Raw genomic sequence first — 19727 nt, 5'->3', positions numbered from 1 at the left:
TTATTTGGGCTCATTGCGATCTGTCTGCAAAACGTTTGGCAAAAAACGGGCGGAGGTATTTAACGGCTTTCGATCACTGCGGCCGTTTTCATTTCGGCCGTTATTCATTTAGCGCTCACTTCGGCTTCCACGCATTTTGGCCATAATTCTGCTAGCCAGTGCATCACATCAGCTGACAGTGATCGAACGAAGATTCTTACCATTAAGAATAAACCAAGAACATAATATCTGAGATGTTCATTTATACAAACATTCATGAAAACCATAGAAGTGCGTGAGCGCACTATAAACGTGTAGACGCACGAAGTCGAAGGTGAAAACTACCCATGAAACCGAAGAAAAATATGAAAACATGAGGAAAATTATGAAAACTTAAAACATAAAAGAGCATAACACATTTAAATTTAAAATCATCAAAGAAATATAAGAAAATAAAAAAATACAATAAACAAACATAAGAACACATACACAAAAATGAGGAGAGACAAAACAGGAAGAGAAAAAAAAGAAAAAAAAGATATATAAGAAAAGAAAACTACGGAACCGAAGAAAATCTTGAAAACCAAGATGGCTGAAATGCCCAGTTGGCAAAATGAGTGTTGGCCGAATTGAGTGCTGGCCGAAAGAAGCCGCGGCCTAATTGAGCCTCGGCCGAAGTGAAGGCTAGAACGGATTCAACGCGGCCGAAGTGATCGGACGCGGCCTTACGGCCTAACTCATTGTTGTGAAAGTGACCGGTACAATGCTCCGTCAGGCTCAGCGTGAAGCTGTGTGATTATGATCTGGAGAAGATAAAAGTCATAAGTTCACTCATAAATATAAAGACACGGTCTTTCTCTTCCAGCATCATCTTGTGCGAAGAGTTGGCATCAGCGTAAACAGGCCGTTGCGATGCAGAGGGCATTACCCTTATCAGCAAATATTTAACCGTTGTCTAGCTGAACACAGGACAGAGAGAGATACAGAATCAGAAGGAGGCAGAGAGTTCAGCGATGCAACCATTATCTCCGACCGCTGACCAACGGTCAGTCTCCACTCAGGCTATCACCCCGCTGACAGAAGACATAAAGCGAAGCAGTAGCTACTCGTACCTTGCATTCCTTATCCATCATCTAATATGTACGCTAGACCATAGCATTTGCTAAGGAATTTATGATTTTCTATCGCATTAGCGAGGACTGAGAAAATAATTTTTCTTCGGAGTCCTGAACAATGGCAGTCAAGACCGGAGCCATGTCCCAATCATTTTTGCGCCAGAAAACTTGGCGCTATGCCGAGATCCTCTGCGAGAGCGTTGTCGTGCTGTTCATGTGCGCGGACTTAACGCGCTTTCTGTTGCGCTTGGCGCTGCCCGACCTACGCGAAGCCCGCACGGACATCCGAGCGGAAATGGATGGACTAGATTCGTTAGTATGGACAGATCTCCAGCAGGCAAGACTTTTCGAAATTATCATATTGTTCAAATCGTTGTCTTCCAACATTACCACGGATCAGAACCAATTTTAATACCAAAACCAGCGTAATTTTCGATCAAACTGACTTGTTTAGCTGTAGATATTGTATGTGACTGTATACGTACAACCGGAAATTCACTGCTGAATACGTGATCCGCTGAAAATCATTCTTTAGGTTGGGTAACTTTTATCTCATAAAATCAAACCAAAAAAACGTATAAAATTTTTATTTTTTTTATTTTATTATTTCAAAATTAGCAAAAAAAGTTTCCAGTGATGAAAGTCTCCATTAATATGGGGTTTGGCTACTGTAGTTACATAATTCCTGAAGTCCTAACTGCTTGGGCATTTGATTATAATTAAACTGGTTTTATAATTATTTTTTGTTTTAAGTCTTATTAATTTTAATATTCGATTTTTCAGTAATTTATACGTCTTTATAAGATTTCGACCATTCAGTTTGATTTATTTTTTGATTAGTGCGTCGGTTAAATTTTTCGCGATTCAAAGTTATTAACTTATTACAATGCTGAATGTCAGATATTATTATATCACCGCTAACCTGTGACCGTTAATAATTCACTATTATTATTATTAATGTCGTAATTTACTTTAGGGAGACCATTACCGCTGCTACTGGCTGCGCAGTGCGAAGCCATGGTTTCCTTTTCTCGATATCATCTGTGACGCCTCCGTGCATATCACCAAAAATCCCACCCTGGGCTTTGATCTCATCGCTCCCGCGTTCCTCCTGCTCATCTGTGTCGTGCCCACGCTGGCGCTGTGCATCCTACTGCCGTGCAGTCTGCTGGTGAACACGCCCACCTGGGCCATCCACGACACCCCGGCGGCCTTTCTAACCGTCACACGCTGCATTACACGCTGCTGGAGCGGGCACCTAGCTGCTATGGCCGCCTTTTTTTACTACGTTGTTTCCCTGTGTTATCCCGTTGTAACACTGAGTCTGGCCATCAGCGTAGCCCAGGCGGTTGTCGGAGATTCCGCTGTTTTGCCGGTCAGCTGCGTGCTGCTGGGAGGATGGGCGCTGTTCTGTGTGTTGAATCTCGCGGGAATGGTCAGAATTCCATCGCGAGTCGGCCTGTACTTCCGACCGTGGCTGTAAGTTGTGCATACTGCATTTTCTAGAAATTCTAATATTTCGCTTCCAACTGACCTCCAAATTTTAGTGATATATGCAGTCTTTCTTGTTGGTCGTCCGAGGGGAAATCGGCTTCTTTAGTTTTCACTGTGAAGACTGGGTTTTGTTTCTCGTATTCGAAGTACGCCCACTTTGCAGTAGAAAAATCGCTTGGTAGCGCTTTAAATGCTCATAATAATCTGTGGCGGCAAAAATTTAATTACCCTGAACTGTATAGATATCTATTGTTTCTGTGTGTGCCAAGGTGCAGCTCTGCAGTAATCATGTCACGTAAAGATTTCTTTTAGCGATATTCGCATGCGCTAGCCTTTTTCTGATTGTTAAGGGCGATATGCCCGTACATGCTGTTATCTGATATACCGTTCCACTTGTTGCTCTTTTATACCGCTGTTTTTGCGCTTTTCTGACACAGTTACCGCCATACAGTCTGTTTTCCTCCAACAACAATCCCTGACTTGAATTGCCGTCTCGTTCGTTGCCGTTTATGCATATTTCCGTAATCACCGCATATTAGACTACGATACCGGCCGGTCTTATGCCGCCGTGACCTTTCCGTTTATTTTGCTCTGCCATAAATTATGTAACAATCATGATAAATACGTTTGACGAGTGTTGCGACGAATAGTTATATTAAGTTTCTACCACAGGGGAAACCCCCGGCGTCGAGGAGAGAAGCGACACGGAAAGGGCGAAGGTGGTCACTCGTGCGCTTATATCGCGACGATGGCTGTTCCTCGCTGTGATATTCTTTCTGGGACTATTCCTTCACTTGAGCTATCCAAGGCATCTCCCTTTATATGGAAGCTCTGTGCCTGACTTCCCCCGAAGACTTAGGTGAATTTCTACTCGATTAAGCTCATGTTTAATTACACACGAGCCGATAGAGAAATCATATCTCAATCAGCCGATGTATTTATGATCTTTAGCAAAAATTCGTGTGGAACCGACGGTGTTCATGTAACCGGCGTGGCTGGAAATGAGACCAGAGCCAGGGTACGTATGTTGCTATCTGTTTACGGATATTTTTCAAAGCATTATAAAGTTCATACCTGTATCTAAATCGTGTCAACAGCGATCCTGTCTTCTCTGGTCTCTGAAAATCGCAATCATGAATGTGTGATTCAACAAGGTCGGTGCTTCGTTTCAACGCTTAAACAAGCAAACAAGCGCTTTAATTCTTTTCAAACCCCAATTTTTGAAACCCGGTGATTTATGCGCACTGAACCGGTCATTCCTGCAGTCATTATTTTATTAACTGTATTAAGAAATTTTGTTCCGTGGACGGTGTCACGTATTTACTGAGCGCTAATGCTTGTACCGTACGTTGTTAGCAACTCAGGAGCGCCGCTATAACAGACTAAACAACAATAACACAACTGCGTACGTATAAAGATTATTATAGACTACGCCAGTTGCCAGGTACAACATTCATACAACACAACATCTTCACATGGCATTCACGAGAATCTTTAAGTACTTTACGCTACACACCGGTTAGCCGATTTGTACTAATTACTTCTACTTTGCCGATTAGTTCTTTTTTAATTTTACACTGTAGATGAGATACGCTAATGATCTGAGTATCATCCTGTGCTAGATCAGATGAATCTCTCGGTGTTCTGCGTACGCAGTACGAGTGAAAATGCAGCAGCTCAGATGCTAAGTCGTAAATCTACTGAATTCTAAATCTACATCTACAGAATCCTAAATCTAAATCTGATGAGGCCTAAAACTGCTGAGTGTGTTGCAGATGCTGCGGGAAAACGCCGCACGCCTGTCTTACTGGGTGGACCTCCGTCGTTACTTCGACAGCACCACCTATGAAGCCTTCTTCCCGGACGCCACCAATGACCTCTCCCAGGATGCACTGGCTGTCGGCTGGTTGGGCTACTTCGTCTCGTTGCCGTTTGGTGCCATCGCCTTCTTCGTATTAAAAATGTGGCCAACCCTCATCGTTTTTATTTGGATGTGGTTCCGTTGGACCGAATGTCACACCGACGCCCCCGAAGGGCGCCAACCGCCGGTCGAACAAGAAGACACACCGGTGTCCAATTACCTCTATATAGCAGCCGGCTATTGCGTCCTGTCCGGTGCCTGGATCATGGCGACACGGACCAGCTGGAATGTCCTCTTTCCCGAGCACGCCTCCCTGCCGTTGAATATCGCGGCGATATTGGCCTGCATCCCCGGGACGGTGTGGCTGTGGAAGACGGTGCGACAGGCGGGATAAGCCGACAAGTTTCGCGCGCGCGAGGGTTACGGGGTGATTTCAAGCGACGATGCAATGTGCGAATACCACCGTCATGGGATTGCCGGCACCTGTTACGTAATATTTTTATTTTCACCATTGGTTTCAAAAAATAACCAAGCTGGTACGATAATCTGGCCTGTAACTTGATTCATGGCGTTACATAGCGGTAGTAGTTGACCATCCAGTTCACATTGAAATTATTATTATTAGTTTTATTAGTTGAAATTCTGTTCACAACTTGCTGTCCTTTTTCGGCATATTTGTACAATTCGGGTTTGTACATCTTTGTACCGTTTGCTTCCATTTAGCTCAAATTTTGCTGCAAATCTTGTTCCGCCTTGTACGATCGGGTATCAAAACATGCCGTGAATTTTCTTGTTTCACACGATGTAAAATAGTATGGTACTGTAACAGTCTGCCGGAACTAGATGTTTACGAACAAAATCAATGCTACGCTTAGGCTGAAAGGTTGAACCATCTATGACGTGCTGCTTACTAGACGAGCAAGCGAGTACAGATTTAATCGGCAAATATGTCAAAGTGATCTACTTTGGAACATAATATTATCACAATGGACACTGCCAATGACCTGTTTATCCACGTACGTGTTTGCTTCGTTTTTTGTTGAGAAAGATAGCATCGCCGAAATTATATACAACGCCTTTCGAATTTCGATGACCTCTGTACGTTAGACTGCGGAAACAATTCAGCGGCAGGAGAAAACAGGCTGTCCGGTAGATGTAACGGGACTGTAAGGCGATTTTCCGACTGCGGGCCTGCTTGCGCGACGCATTATTCATTCTACGGTAAACGCTTTTTTAAAATTCGTTCCGGTCGCCAAGGAGGTTTTGGGGTATCTTTGTTCTTCACGTGTTCTAGTCTGGAGTTGTTTTCATTATTCATTTCGGGCGCGAAGGATACAGGATACCAGCTGCCGCAGTACTCGGTGGAAATGATCGACTAAGAAATGTGTTACCGCAATTCATCAGTGCGCAACTGCGCATACGCCACTCGCAACCAATTTACTACTGCATCGCTGTTTAATGAACATCTATTGAATACTATGAGCTCGCCGCTTTTGAGTTTTTTTTCTTGTTCGCATATTCAGTAAGCATTAACCATTGCCTGTATTATGTACGGTTTGAAACAAGGAGTACGAGACAGTGGGAGACTTCCACAAGGGAAGTTTCCACACAAAAATACAGTTTTTCTTTTACTGAAAGCTATTTCCAAGTTTCTTTATGATGTCCATAAAGTGGTCGCTTGTTGTCAATCAGTTTCAACCGTTTTGGTCCGGATGACAGTCTCCAGCGATGGGAAACTATGGATCTTCGTCAACTGGACATTTCCGCTTTGTCCAAGGTGACCTTCGCAGCTTTGGATGGATGCTTGAAAATCAATAAGATATCTACAGAATTTACAGGAGAATAGGGTCCTGGATTGTTCAATTTCTTCTGTTTTTGTTTGTGCTGTAAAAAGAGGAAAAGCTGAACTAATGCAGTAGATATACGTAATGTGCTGTACACACAACGACCTGCGCCATTGCGCGTTCCTGTTTCTCCAGAACATACACAATCAAAGATGGCGCTGTGCACTGTGCAGGATGCGCTGTGCACCAAAAGACCTCCAGCCGAAAAACCACTGTAATCTGAACATCAGTTTGAAACCGGGGAAATTTCATAGTACGGCTCCCAACCGCCACAGGGCGCCAATCTGGTAAGAATCGTCAATATGAAAGGCGAGAATCGTCAATACTTTTGCCTTGCCGGCTGCCCTTTGGCATGCTCGTCGTGGTTCTGACCTCTTCAGTTGCTGTAAGTAGTAGCCTAATAAAATTTTCTTGGTCTGCAGAACGAGATTGTTTCTGTGTTAGATATCTCTCCAGTTTCTCCATGGCCAATGTTTGATTACTGATCTTTTATGCTTCAAGTTTAACAATATTAAATCCTTTTTAGCGATTAAACTGCGAGCATTTAACTAGTCCAAACTAAAGTTAGTGCAAATTATTACGACAGGGTCGTAATAGTACCGTTTTCGGGATTACGCATTAGTTTGGCTCCTCTCCACAACACCATGAGTACCAACCCGCTAAGCTATCGACAGCTGTGTTCTGGAGCACACCATTTGAACTATGGGAACACCGTATTAGTGCGCCGGGACAACGGTCAGTGGTGGCTGGGATTCGTTCAGGATATTGACGGCGATAACTTCTTTGTGGACTTCGACGCCAGCACAGTCCACGCCCAGTGGATTCATTCTAGCAATTGTTGGCCACACCGTTTTCTACTTTCTTCACTACCGTTATCCAGCGGCACCTCTGTGCAAGTGGCACTGCGTGATGAGAAGGACGGTCCCATGATTTCTCGGAACTGCATTATCGTCGACAATTTGCATGGTATGTTCTACAGTTTGCGCGTTAATGATGCTGACTACAGCGGTTCGGTTTCTCGTCTCGCCCATAAATGGCTGGTTATCGGGAAACTACCCTTTCCACTCGGCGAACCAAGTTTCTGCGGGCGAGTCAACGGACATGTCTACCGTAAACATGTCATCAGCTTCCCTGAGGCTCCTGCACTACATAACGTGAATGCCCTGCCCACTTATCTGGTCGGAGCGTGCCAGTTTGTTTTGGGTAATGCGGGAGTGTGTGATGCCAATTGCGCATTCGAAAGGTTCGCGACAATGGAAGTGTTTGGTTTCCGCTGTGCGGGAGCACATCAGCTGATGCATGCGCCGTATCACTTTAACGTCGGTTGTCGGGTTTTTGTTCGAGTGGAAATGGACTCGGTCATCTTCGTGTGCGCCGAAGTGCACGGTGATGCGGATGGGTGCAGTATGCTCTGGAGTGAAGACGCTCTGAAGGCAGCTTGTCACCGCTATCTTATGTATCAACAAGCGCAGGAAGGCGGCAGTCTTATCGCTGACAGCAGTTCCATGGTGACCTCTCAGCCAGGTTAGTCAATCCAACTCAGTTCGACTTTGAATCTTTTCATACGGTTCGGCACAGCAATGCGCTATAAACGTTTTGTCAATTTGAATTTGCGTCATATCTGAGTCAGCGGATGTTGCGCGCACAAACAGTGTTCACGCCAGATTCTACGAAGTGTCTGGCCTCTGTTGCGGCGGAAAGCTGCCCGCAGTGGCACAGCGTGCGTACTACATATATTTATGAACTTAAGGGCAGTACACACGCTGTGAAGGATTTTTTACCGTTACACACTCTGTGGTTTAACTTATGCGAGCCGCTACAATTCGTAACTGTCGTAAAGCAGTTCAGATAGAAATAAAACTGGCGATCGTGACGGATTGTGTTACATCCAGATATCGAGAGCGAGCGGATCAGCAACCTTGCCCATCCCATCCTGGCGTCGACTTTGCATAGTCTGGATATCATCACGCAATTACGGATGAGCCGGCAAGTTAACTATTATTTCCAAAATATGCACAACTTTAGCTACGGTATTTCAGTTTATATAATCAGAAACCTAAGAAAAAGTATAAAAAGCAAAGAACGTGTTGTGTTGTGATCAGTCACCAAGAGTTTTCTGATGTTGTGTTTGCCGTGCAATCGTTGACCTTTCATACGGTCTCTTAGGGTGTGTGGACTGTGGAAGATTCTTTTACGTGACGATGCCACGAACCGGCGCAACATTAGCGTGGAAATAGCGTTCTTGCGCTCCATTGCCGAAACAGAGAATGAGATTCGCCGGCTGATCGCCATGTTCGACTGCATCGTAACACCGGGAATGGAGACGCTGGCGATGACAGAAGTACGAACAACGTACCAGAAACTATGGTGGAAATGCGCCTGGAGGATGCCCATTGTGAGAGAAACACTGCAGGCCAAAGGCATTCGTTTGCCGTTGATTATCATTAGGAACGGAATGGATGAAGCGAAGAAACAGACGCTTCTGGGGCTGCAGTGCAGCGCAGAACAGGAGTACGTGTGCAGCGCATTGATGCACTTGACGGCCGTGTGCGACGAGATGCTGTTCATCGACTACGCGGCAGCGCTTCCTTTCGGTAAAGGTTCGCGCTTGATGGCGTTGTTTGACTCTGCCGATGCGCCGTGGCCGGATGTGGGCAACGACTTTCCTCAGCAGCTTGCTGAAGAAAGCAACAATAATACGGAAGCTTCTCAGCAGAAAATTACCATTCCGCTGTTGCGCATCCGATCCACAGAGACAGCGACGCATCAGGCTCGACGCTTTCTGTCTGCGCTCAACGACCATTGTCCGGTCGTCGGTGAGCGAGTCCACGCAAAGGTCACGGCCGTGCATGCCAAATGGGTGCGGGAATTAGCCTATCCCGACCGTTGGACGGCCATCCGCGCTTTCATGAACGTGTAAGTAATCGAATTTCTTCACCATAATATTTTACTTTCGGAATTGTCGGTCTTTTGCTCATCAGGTTCAGCAGTTTCCGTCCGGATGATGGGGCACGGCCGTGGGATGCCGTAGACCTGCGCCAACTAGACGTCTCCAGTCTGAGTAAGCTGTCCATGGCTATGCTCGATGGATACTACCAAGGCTGATGTCAAACTTTTCTCAGTGAAATACCAGCTAACAGTAATTGAGACTCGGGGAAATTGTTTGACGCATACATCCGCATACGATGTCCATACGTTTATTCTTCTATGTCGCCGTGTAATTACTAATCCTATGCGGCAATCCTGCTCCACCCGTTTTCAGGCGAACTGCATGTTTCAGAATCTTGATATACATATTGCGGAAGTATAATCTATCTCTCGGCTCGCTTTCTTTCCGCCAACTTCTCTAACACGGAACCTTCTCCTGCCGGCTGATTAAAACAGCGTCGCAAGGGAGGAACGTTTCCAGAAGTAATTCATTAACATCATTTTCATACACGCGACCGACATTTACAATGGCTTGCTGTGCAGATAATGAGTTCTTTAATAATTTTTTGTCAACCTTCTTTTCTTATGTTCGTCTTTCCATCTTCTACTTTTTGAAAACGAGTAAAAATATTTTCGGTGGCACGTATCCTCATACCGTAGCTTATTTGCATTTGCAAAGATCGTTGTGTGTTTCTTGCGGCATAACTACCAAGTATCCCGCAGGCACTAATCGCCGTCTTCAGGAAGGCTGCAGCGGAACCAGAGAACAGGTTAAAACACGAATTTCACGATTAGAAAAAATCTGAATAGACATCAGCCATCATACGGTCGTAATATAATAACACAAAAAAGCTGCTCTACTCGTTCTGGTATCTATACTTACAGCCGACAGTCACTTCATATCGCCCGGGGCATCACTGCACGGAGCAAAGAGAAAAATTGTCATGCCAGGCAAGTGTGCGCTACCTACGTACTAAAAGGCACTGTGGTTCGCTTATGCCAGCCTTGTATTCGACGTGGCAGACCTTATTGACGCATACACAGCCGTCTTCACGAATCGCAGCATTGTTTTTGACGCAAAGTGATCGTTATAAATTCAACTAGTATACTCTTCGTGAGCTAGGGGCATCCAGAGGATAGGATATACCGGTATATCCAGCCCATCCTGTTGTCTACAGTTTCGCAAGCAAAGTGCGATGCCGTCACCATCCCGTGAGTCAGCGTCCGATATTGTGATTTCGGGGTTCGATCACGATGGCGGTACAACTTTTCGCCGGTCTAAATTCAAGACACTCCTTCCCCGGCTTATTAATCGGACGATGAAGGGTTTCATGAAAATTTGCAAATCACGAAATATTTCTGGAGTTTGTAGCAGTTTGTGGGTGCCAGCAATCCAGTTGGTACTGCGCCCATTTCGCGGTCCGCTGACCATTAACGCATTCGATATCAAACTGTCAATAATGTTTTCTCTATGCACCGTGTTTTATGCTGGTCTCGCAGGTTTTCTTTACAGAAACAGATCCCCTTCCAAATCAGAAGACGATGCAGCAATCATTTGTTCGAGTGTTTTTGCAATTTTGTTTTTCTTTGTGCATGTATCTCGGGTCTGGTTCACTTCACGATGTTATCCCTCGTACTATAAAATTAGACTTTTCCTCCAACACATAGTGACAATTTCGCCCATAGAATGTCGGCAGCATATTGAGCGCGTCCGATCAGGTTAGTGCACTGCTCAGTGCGTTTGCTAGTTGCATGAGATATTTTTGTAAAGTGGCCTGGTACACGGAATTTGCGTTTATTAACGGTAAGTATATACTTTTTTCGGAGTTCAACAAACGAAATGATGACAGATTTATTACGAACAAATATTACAAAACAACAACGCTTTTTCAGGGCGCCCCTGGCTGGGATGGCAGATCGAGTGTGGTTATGACGCTCAAAGCGGTGATGCACCAATGGCGAAGGTGGTGACTAGCACCTTTCACGAGGAGTTTCAGTTTTCGTCCTGTGAGGATGTTCGTGACCCAGTGGAACTGGCCGGTCTCGAACAAGACAAACTGACATGGATTGACTTTTCTACAGAATTCGTGCTGGCCGACGCCCACACCGAGAAAGCCTTCAAAGAAAAACAGGAGCAGTTTGTGGAAGCTCATCGCCGTCGTGAAAGGCAGTATGAACTGAAAACAATTTTGTCACTTCCTGAATTCAGGAAAATCGTGGTAGTTTCGCCTTCGCGCAAAAGGCCGTTGTTGTTCCACTGGTGGTGCTATGTCGTGGCAACTTGGCTCATGCTGGATCTGCCGTACCTCTATTTGCTCAATATGTGCTGGTCACGGATCGTTGCATTTAAGTATGTTAAACGCTTTCAAATCTGACACCGTACGTCGTGAGCAAGGCTGTCTTTTGCATAAATTTGAATTTTCCCTTTTATCGCGGATTATGATCGTGAATTTGTGTGTCGGACCGCAATGCCGAAATCAGTTTGTTCTGTTCATAATATTTCTACTTCATGTTTTTGCAAGCCGAAGTGAGTCAGGCACCATTTTGCACTAAAAGAGCGGCTTGGTGAGCAGTTACGCTTTCCCTTCAATTAAAATCAGTTATTAGCGTTCGATCGCGGCATCAAACTAGCAGTCCATCAATGTTGGTCCACTGCAACATGTTCTCACGCATCCAGTTAATGCGGAGCCAGCTTCAGAAAACGCCGTACTTTGCAGTTGATATATTTTATTAAGTTTGAGTTTTATAATTTACAACTAAGAACATTTATGACATTAAGAAGCAAACGAGAAACTGTTACACAAAAGTTGCTTTCAGCAAAATACGTTACCTGCCTGATGAGATTGCGCTACAGAGTCGGGTACATGGAAATTGCCGCGCACGCTGCTCCATATTCAACGTAACGAGCGCGGTGCTCGGCAACGGGAAAGCAGATCTTACAAGTTTTTGGAAAAACTTAACGGAGAAGCTCTATCGTATTCTTTATTTACCTGTTGCTTATTTGTTTAAGTTATTATTGCTGTAGCTAATGTTTTGCGTATTGTTATAAAGGGAACGAAACCAATGTATTTGATAACCGGAACTCGCTTAGCGAATCAAAATCGTAGTAAATCAGCTATAAAATTTAATGATGGCTGCGACTACACTGCAAACATCCAAGCGGCAATCGATATCCGAAGTTATGGTTGTCTTTACGGTCTGTACGCACATTCACACTGTCTCAGTTTGGTGAGCGCACCGCCAATCACGAGTCAGCAAGTTACTAGTAACAATTCATCGAATGGTTCAATTTTAACAACCCAAACACCCTTTCCAGTCCACAGGAAGCAAAAGGCACAAATGTGTTAGAGACTTCTGCAGAAAGAAGATTCAAAAATTTAGCGCTGTGACCAAAGATCCAGATGCTGTTATTCATGATTAGGTTATTTTCTTGACTTCAGCGTCAGTCTTTGAAGCATCCATCAAGAGCTGCGAAGGTCACATTTTTCAAAGTTGCAATGTCCAGTTGTCTGAGATCCATCATATCCCATCGCTGCGGGTCATCTCTCTGAAGGCTACTGAACCTAATTAAAAAAAACGCCTTCACAGTTGTACACACATTCATTATGCAGTATCTATTGAGGCCTTACAGCTGCAGGAATGTTCGAATCGCGGTCCACTGATTCGGATACGCTAACGTCCGCACCCAGCGCGCATGCATAGCTACAACTTTTCCAAACACCCTATGGTTCGGCGTCGGGCAGCTGTCGCTAACTGCTGCCAGGAAAATTCGACACTGTTTTGCGATGGTCACTCTCGAAGAAAAACGCAGCAGCGGAACGATCATTTCAGCGTCGCATTCCGGAGCGCCGAAAGGCCGCATAAATGCCTTTTCGAACACCGGCAAACCCGCGTCACCAGAAGGACACAGGATCTGCTGCGCTGCTCCGGTGATGGAAGCCGACGCGACGTAATTGATCAGCACCAGCTGTTCGCATACCCTCAGCAATTCCGTCAACGGCCGGCATTGCAACGTCACGCCAGTGTCACTACCTTGGGAGGTGCTCAGGAATGGCGCCCAAGACGACTTATCGCGGGTGTTTTTGGCAATGATTAACGGCAGACGAAGGTTCTTAATTTCCCAGAGTTTCTGCATCGTCACTAGAATACGAGATGGGTAGGGATGATCCCCGCCCTCCAGCAGCGTCAAGGAGCGAGTGCGTTGCGGATGTAAGCTGTCCAGCATGGTGACCAGTTTGTTTGCGAGATACTCCGAGTGCACGGATGCCAAATCCTTCTCACGTGGCCTTCTTCTACAGGTTTCGCGGAAATCGAAGAGCAAGTGCCGGCGGCCGACGCTGTTATGCCAGATCAGCCTCCATAATACGCATACCCTGTAGTAATTATGTAAACGAAAGTTCAACAGAATGCGAGAAACTGTGAACGGTTACAGATGGCAGTGTTAGGGCGTTTAAATTTCCGGGCAAACAAAAATGCCGGAAATGAATGATTTTCATAGTAAAAACTTCGCTCATGAATTTCGAAAGCATAAACGAGAGAAGATTTCCATAAAAACAACCAAATGAAAAGCAGGAATTGGACCGGGTGCAATGTAAAATTACCGCTCTTCCACGTTTGGAAATTTAAGAAATTTGAAGTTCCATTTTTCAAATTTTAAGAAATTTGAAACTCCATCAATTTTGTTTTGATGATTACAGACAGGTGAAAACAAATCTATCTGTAAAAGAAAGTTGTGCGATCAGCAGCTATTCGTGTAGCGCCACGTGGGGGATGGTGTGTGCCAGCGGTGATAAAAAAATTTGAAACCGCACACGTAAAGTGACCAAAATATGAGACAAAACGAAGTAGTTATTATTTCAGTCACAGTTAATACTACAAATGTCAACAATAATTCTCATTCCCTTCAAACCTAAATAACCTCAATGAGAAACAGTTGCGAGTAATGAACTATACGTGCCGAGAACCATACAGAACAGTACTTGGTATAGAACACTATCTGTACTTGCCGGCTTATCCATAACTGGAAGTCCACATCTAAGTTTTGTATCATGAACGTCAGGATGGGATGCGCAACTTCGTTGATGGTCATCTCTTCTTGATCTATCGAATATAGGTAACTTAAAAATCGTTAAAGACATAAAATCGTATACATAATGAGAAGGAAGCAGCAAACTGCGTTGCCGTTTGATTTACTTACTGAGACGCTGATCAGCCCCGGCGAAATTCTGAGCTGGAGCAGTATGAAGTGGTTCTTCCCTCCGTTTCCATTCCAAGAACTGCTCGCAAGCGGTATTCAGGCCCTCTTCGCTCCAGAATGAGCTGCGACCCGTTGCGTCGTCATGCATCTCGGCGCAGACAATACTGACTGTATCAAGTTCAGCTCGTACAAACATGCGACAAGCATCATCGCCGTGCCGATCGCCTGTGGCCACCGACCGGTGTACACCGGTACATGGAACCGCTATCCCGTCAACTGCAACCGTTCTGCCGAATGGACATATCCCTTCACGGCGGTCAGATATCTCTATTAGCCTCTTGCGGCGCACAAACGGCGGCAGGTAATGCAGTCCGGACAATGAACAAGCTTAGAGGAACCCGATGACGTGCTTCTTGTACACGAACCCGGTGGATCGCCCGACAAAACTTTCACAATCATCCGGTACCGGCAGTTGCTCCACAAACTGATTAAGCTGCACGAAACGACGATCCGATGGGGGAGGATCATTTGATGCAGAGGGAGGATCCTTTGATGCAGAGGGAGGATCCTTTGATGCAGAGGGAGGATCATTTAATGGAGAGTCCCGACGAAGTTGGTCACTGCTGAACAAACACTGGATTTTGTCGCTCTTCCCGCCGACGTCGGTACAAGGCTGGAAAATCATCGGCTGGTCATAAACATCCTGGAGCGCCACGGGCATGGCGTCGGGAAATTTTTGAAAGGAAGGTAGATGGTGCGGCCAAAGATGTTTCGTATGGATCCATTGCTTGGGTAGTGCGCTGGCATCGAAGTCTACGAGAAAGTTGTCGCCGTCAATATCCTGAACATGTCCCAGCCACCATTGACCGTTTAGGCGATGAACCAATACGGTGTTAAGGAAATTTACCTCACGCGCTCCCGAGCACCAGTTGCGCAAAATCAGAAAGTTCATAATATTATGGTAAAGCTGACGAAGCAGTTGCAAATGGATGGACCAACGAATAACTTAAAAAGAAATTTTGTGGTTGAAATAAAATCTGTAACGTTCTAAGAAGTAAAAAACGTAGGGCCTTGTGCTGAGAAGTAAAAAAATTACAAAAAACCACACGAATATTGAGTTGGATACAACGAGCTTCACTTCTTTAACCCAACAATGTCCGGAATCTCAAGAAACATTTTGCCGAAGTACAAACTAACAATACTGCAGTGGCTGCTCAAGTTCCCGAAATTTTCGTACAGTGTGCAAACGGCAAAGGCATACGCAGAACGTTCTCTTCAACACCAACTGGACAGGCTGAGCTGGCTGTTAACCCTGCCAGTTTGAGTCATCGCAGCGGCAGAGTTTTGGATTCAGGTGTCATTGAATTACTGTGACGATTTCAAGATACAGCAAGCAGACAAATGGTCAGTCGGACTTTAATCCGGAACAATATACACTGCTGACCCACAATCAAAATAATCAAGCAGATTTAGGTAAATTTTTGTGTGTACATCTACCACTGGGATGGAATACGATCGTGAATGTTAAATGAGAAACCGCAGATGCTTTCAATTTCCATGCTCAGTTTTCCTTCACGCTGATTTTTTAATAACCGTGTGCACAGCATTATGAACGCTACATCTCTTTTTCTGCGGCAACTCCACTCGGGTTCCCGGGAAATAAATTACGGGAACACGGTGCTAGTGCAGCGCAACACCGGCCAGTGGTGGCTGGGATACGTGCAGGACATTGACGATGATAAGTTCTTCATTGACTTCGATGCCAGCAGCGTCCCCGCCCAATGGATCCATACCAGCCAATTGTGGTCGCATCGCTTTCTGAAGAGTGCACCCGAAGGCTCCTCTGTCGAGGTGGCCCTACGTGAAGAAGACGGCGGACCAATGGTCTTTCGACCGGGAACTCTGAGCGGAAAAGTGTACGGCGACTTCTTTACTGTACGGCTAAACGATCCAGTCGGCTCCTGCATCATGCATCCCTGTCGGATGGTCAAACGGCTCCCCATCCGAAAGCGCAGTCTATTCGCCAGTGACAACGGGTTTCGGTACATCAAGCACGTGATCCAGTACGAACAGGCACACCTGTTGCGAGATGTGGATTTCCTTCCCGTGTTTTTGGCTCCATGGTGTCGGGTTAAATTCTTTCGGGGTGACGTCATGTGTGAAGATTCGTGCCAACTGAAGATAGCAGTGAGAATGGACAGTTCTACAATATATTGCCTGTGTGGAAGGATGCGCGTGGAATTAAGTATTGGTTGTCGAGCGTTTGTGCGTGTGACTGGCGATACGGTTACGGCTGTTTGTGCTGAAATTCACGGTGAAGAAGCCGGGCGATGGATGTTCTGGGACGCAGATACTGTACATGACGCTTGTGACTTTTATTTGGAGGCACAGCGGTCCCGTCGTGCATACAGCAATATCGTCGATGATGGGTCAATGGATGTCATAAAACCAGGTAAGCGTGAGAGATCGGATCACCGGCATTTCGTTGCTAACACTTTGTCGACCGCACTACATCGACCTTCACGAGGGCGACGGCTAAGAAAGTTAAGAAAACATAAGAAACCAAAGAACCTAAGGAACCCAGTTAAACCTAAGAACCCTAAAAAAGCTGAGACGGTTTAAAAATACGGCAGTTCGACTTTGTTATGGGTCGATGAAATGGCGGGTGATCAAGAAATCAGGGTTCATTAGGAAATCTCTGTGGTCATCACAAGTAATGACTGACCAATCGGATTGCTTGACTACGTCGCGCTAGCTCAACTTTTCTACAGATGTCGAAGAAATGTCCATCGCAAATCTACCGCCGCCGATCGTGGCATTCGTCCTTCTGAGTCTGGACTGGAGTACCCAGTTTTGTGCTAGCCGGTAACTTAGTCGCTCTAAATCGGTGTAATGGTACCAGCAAGAAAATAAATTGTCCTTTAATTTTTGTCAGGGTGTGCCCATTGTGGCGTCTGATTCTCCAAGAATACGGCGCCAAACGGCACATGATCTTCGACATCAGCCAGATATACGCCAGACAAAAATGGGACAGGAATCTGCCGCTCGAGTTTGACTACCTCAGCGCGTATAAATTAGTGGCCACGCTAAATGGGGACATCACGGATCGGACGCGTTCGGTGGTCCTGATTGACGAGGATGGATTCTGGGATGACGGGAATGCCTTTTGCAGCAAACTGCTGCTCATCAAGGACATCCTGGCCACGAAAGGTCTGCGCCTGCCGCTGCTGATCGCAAAGAACGGCTACGATTCAGTAGGGGAGCGTGGCGGCTCGTTTCTGTCTCTGCGCTGGATTTACGAGAAGGAGGAGAACTGCAAATGCAACACGTTAGTGGCTATGATGAGCGTGTGCGAACAGTTGGTGCTGCTCAACTATACGGCATCGGATGCAAATGGCAACAAGTCGTGCATTAGGATGCCTTCGACAACTTTCGATCCACCGTGGCCGGAGTACATCGAGGGGATCGCGAGGGGTGCTTCGGATGGTCAACTGGACGTGGTGATTCCGCTGCTTCGCTTCCATTACACGGAAACGGCCGCCGAACATTGCCGACGCTTTTTGGCCGCCGTTAACGACAACTGCGAGGCTGTTAATGAGAGCGCACTGGAAAATGTCAATGCCGCCCATGCGCGTTGGGTCAAGATCCTGGCCTATCCCGACGAGTGGAGATACATTCGCCGATTTCTTCAGCTGTGAGTGTGCGTGCACTTTGATAGGAGACTGTATGGGTTTGCTTGAAATTTGATTGTTCATCAGGTTCAGTTTTACACAGTCACGGCAATGGGATGGCATGGATTTGCGGGAGCTGGACGTGGCACAGCTGAGCAAGTTGGCTGTTCATTTGCTGGACGGGATCTACAAAGACTGAAAAGGATTTGAGTGAATAAATGAATGCACAGATGCAAGCCGTCGTGCTTGTTAGCGGTCTTTAACCTGTTCTTTTTTATTTGTAAAAATCTCCATTTTTGTTTCCATATCTGCAAAACAATTCCCGCTAATGCGCGTAAATGCTGGGGAATGTTTTATAGGGAGGTTACCGGCGCAAAACTGAAGAATTCACTTACTTTCACTTTGCGAGATACTACGATAGCGTGGGAGAAAACAGCCATAAAAAATAACGTATTTTATTAGTCAGTGACCTGCCCCGATTTAGAAGACCTCTTCGAAATTCTACATCCATGTCGTAACGAACTTATAGTGAGTCGATGATCCACTCTGAAATAAAGACACCATTGATCCTGGTCTTTTTACAAACAAATTTGTGATACTTATACCTTGCGTAAATGTTGCGCATCACCTGCAAATTACTGAACTCATTTACTTCAGCTCAAAAGAAGGCCCATCATCAAAAACATAGATATCAAAACGATTTTATTATAGCATCTCAACTGTAATCGCCTAATTCAGCGCTTTCAGGGAATGAACGACTGTTCAGGTTGGAAAAGGGAATCAGCTATAATTACGATTACCAGGTTGGAAAAGGGACGCGAGGTCGCAAATTAGCTATGATTACGATTTCCAGAAAAAAAACACCAGTCAACTGTTCGGCCAGATCGCGGGCTTATTTATTAGAACGTCCCGTATGAACGGAAGAACGAAAACTGAAATGAGCTGCAGAAAGAGCTTGGTCAGCTTCTGATAATGTGCGGAGTTACCTATATGCGGAAAGCTGGTCAGCACGGTTAGGGCACAGGTCAGCACAGTTAGACACAACATGGTGAACGGGTTAGACAACATTCATCTGCTATTCATAAAAAACATACTATTCATTTTTATTTGATTTATTGTTTTGAAACAGTGATGTTACCGCTTCTTGTGAAATCAATAAAGTACCAACTATTCATTCATAACATTGATAACAACATACCAAAAAATTAGCGCAAACAGTTGATAGCTGACATTACAGGTTTACGAATTATTATTTCATGTATTATTCTGGCAGCTATGTTTGGTTAGCGGTCATTGTTTCCTATCAGAGAGTGTGTTGAGCATTCCTGTCACAAAAACAAAAGTAGAGTACTTGCTGCTGCATCATTTATAGTACGCGTCCAGGGCGGCGAAAGTTAGACTATTCAGCAGTGTCCAGTCCAGTTGTCGCAAGTCGATGTGGTCCCAGCACTGTGGACGGCCGTCAGCACGGACACCGTTCAACCTAATGAAGCACGAAAAGATACACCACTTTGCTATATTTCGACGGGTAATGCGTGGGCCTACTCACAACTGAAGGAAGCTGCGAATCCCCGCCCACTGATCGGGATAGGCCAACGTCCGTACCCAGCGCGCATGCACTTCCGTGACCTTTTCCAG

At 45.5% G+C, this 19727-nt stretch overlaps 2 protein-coding genes and 1 long non-coding RNA gene across 3 annotated transcripts; 2 read left to right on the top strand and 1 right to left on the bottom strand.

The window, feature by feature from the left end:
- Nucleotides 1–318: 318 nt before the first annotated feature.
- On the bottom strand, nucleotides 319–2793 carry LOC129599249 (uncharacterized). The gene is made up of 3 exons (XR_008691893.1): nucleotides 2629–2793; nucleotides 2083–2571; nucleotides 319–782 (listed from the first exon to the last, which is right to left on the bottom strand). It is a non-coding gene; the product is annotated as an uncharacterized LOC129599249 (long non-coding RNA).
- Nucleotides 2794–2992: 199 nt separating this feature from the next.
- Nucleotides 2993–5234, top strand: LOC129599247 (uncharacterized). The gene is made up of 4 exons (XM_055497432.1): nucleotides 2993–3194; nucleotides 3263–3447; nucleotides 3540–3606; nucleotides 4364–5234. Exons 1-4 carry the CDS (start codon nucleotides 3192–3194, stop codon nucleotides 4841–4843), a joined length of 735 nt encoding a protein of 244 aa, XP_055353407.1. The 5' UTR covers nucleotides 2993–3191; the 3' UTR covers nucleotides 4844–5234.
- A 4976-nt stretch (nucleotides 5235–10210) lies between these two features.
- On the top strand, nucleotides 10211–11815 carry LOC129599246 (uncharacterized). The gene is made up of 2 exons (XM_055497431.1): nucleotides 10211–10940; nucleotides 11115–11815. Exons 1-2 carry the CDS (start codon nucleotides 10418–10420, stop codon nucleotides 11594–11596), a joined length of 1005 nt encoding a protein of 334 aa, XP_055353406.1. The 5' UTR covers nucleotides 10211–10417; the 3' UTR covers nucleotides 11597–11815.
- The last annotated feature ends 7912 nt before the right edge of the window (nucleotides 11816–19727 follow it).

This window comes from Paramacrobiotus metropolitanus, unplaced genomic scaffold, assembly GCF_019649055.1.
Source record: "Paramacrobiotus metropolitanus isolate TYO unplaced genomic scaffold, Prichtersi_v1.0 Parri_scaffold0000141, whole genome shotgun sequence".
Lineage (NCBI taxonomy): Eukaryota > Metazoa > Tardigrada > Eutardigrada > Parachela > Macrobiotidae > Paramacrobiotus > Paramacrobiotus metropolitanus.
This window is presented reverse-complemented; position numbering and strand designations above follow the sequence as displayed.

Excerpts from the sequence above, each read along its gene's own strand:
- LOC129599247 (XM_055497432.1), top strand. Across the intron at positions 3,448-3,539 it reads GACTTCCCCCGAAGACTTAG|CAAAAATTCGTGTGGAACCG; the intron begins GTGAATTTCTAC and ends TATGATCTTTAG. Across the intron at positions 3,607-4,363 it reads GAAATGAGACCAGAGCCAGG|ATGCTGCGGGAAAACGCCGC; the intron begins GTACGTATGTTG and ends AGTGTGTTGCAG.
- LOC129599246 (XM_055497431.1), top strand. The coding sequence starts at position 10,418 with ATGCCGTCACCATCCCGTGAGTCAGCGTCCGATATTGTGATTTCGGGG. Across the intron at positions 10,941-11,114 it reads TATTGAGCGCGTCCGATCAG|GGCGCCCCTGGCTGGGATGG; the intron begins GTTAGTGCACTG and ends ACGCTTTTTCAG.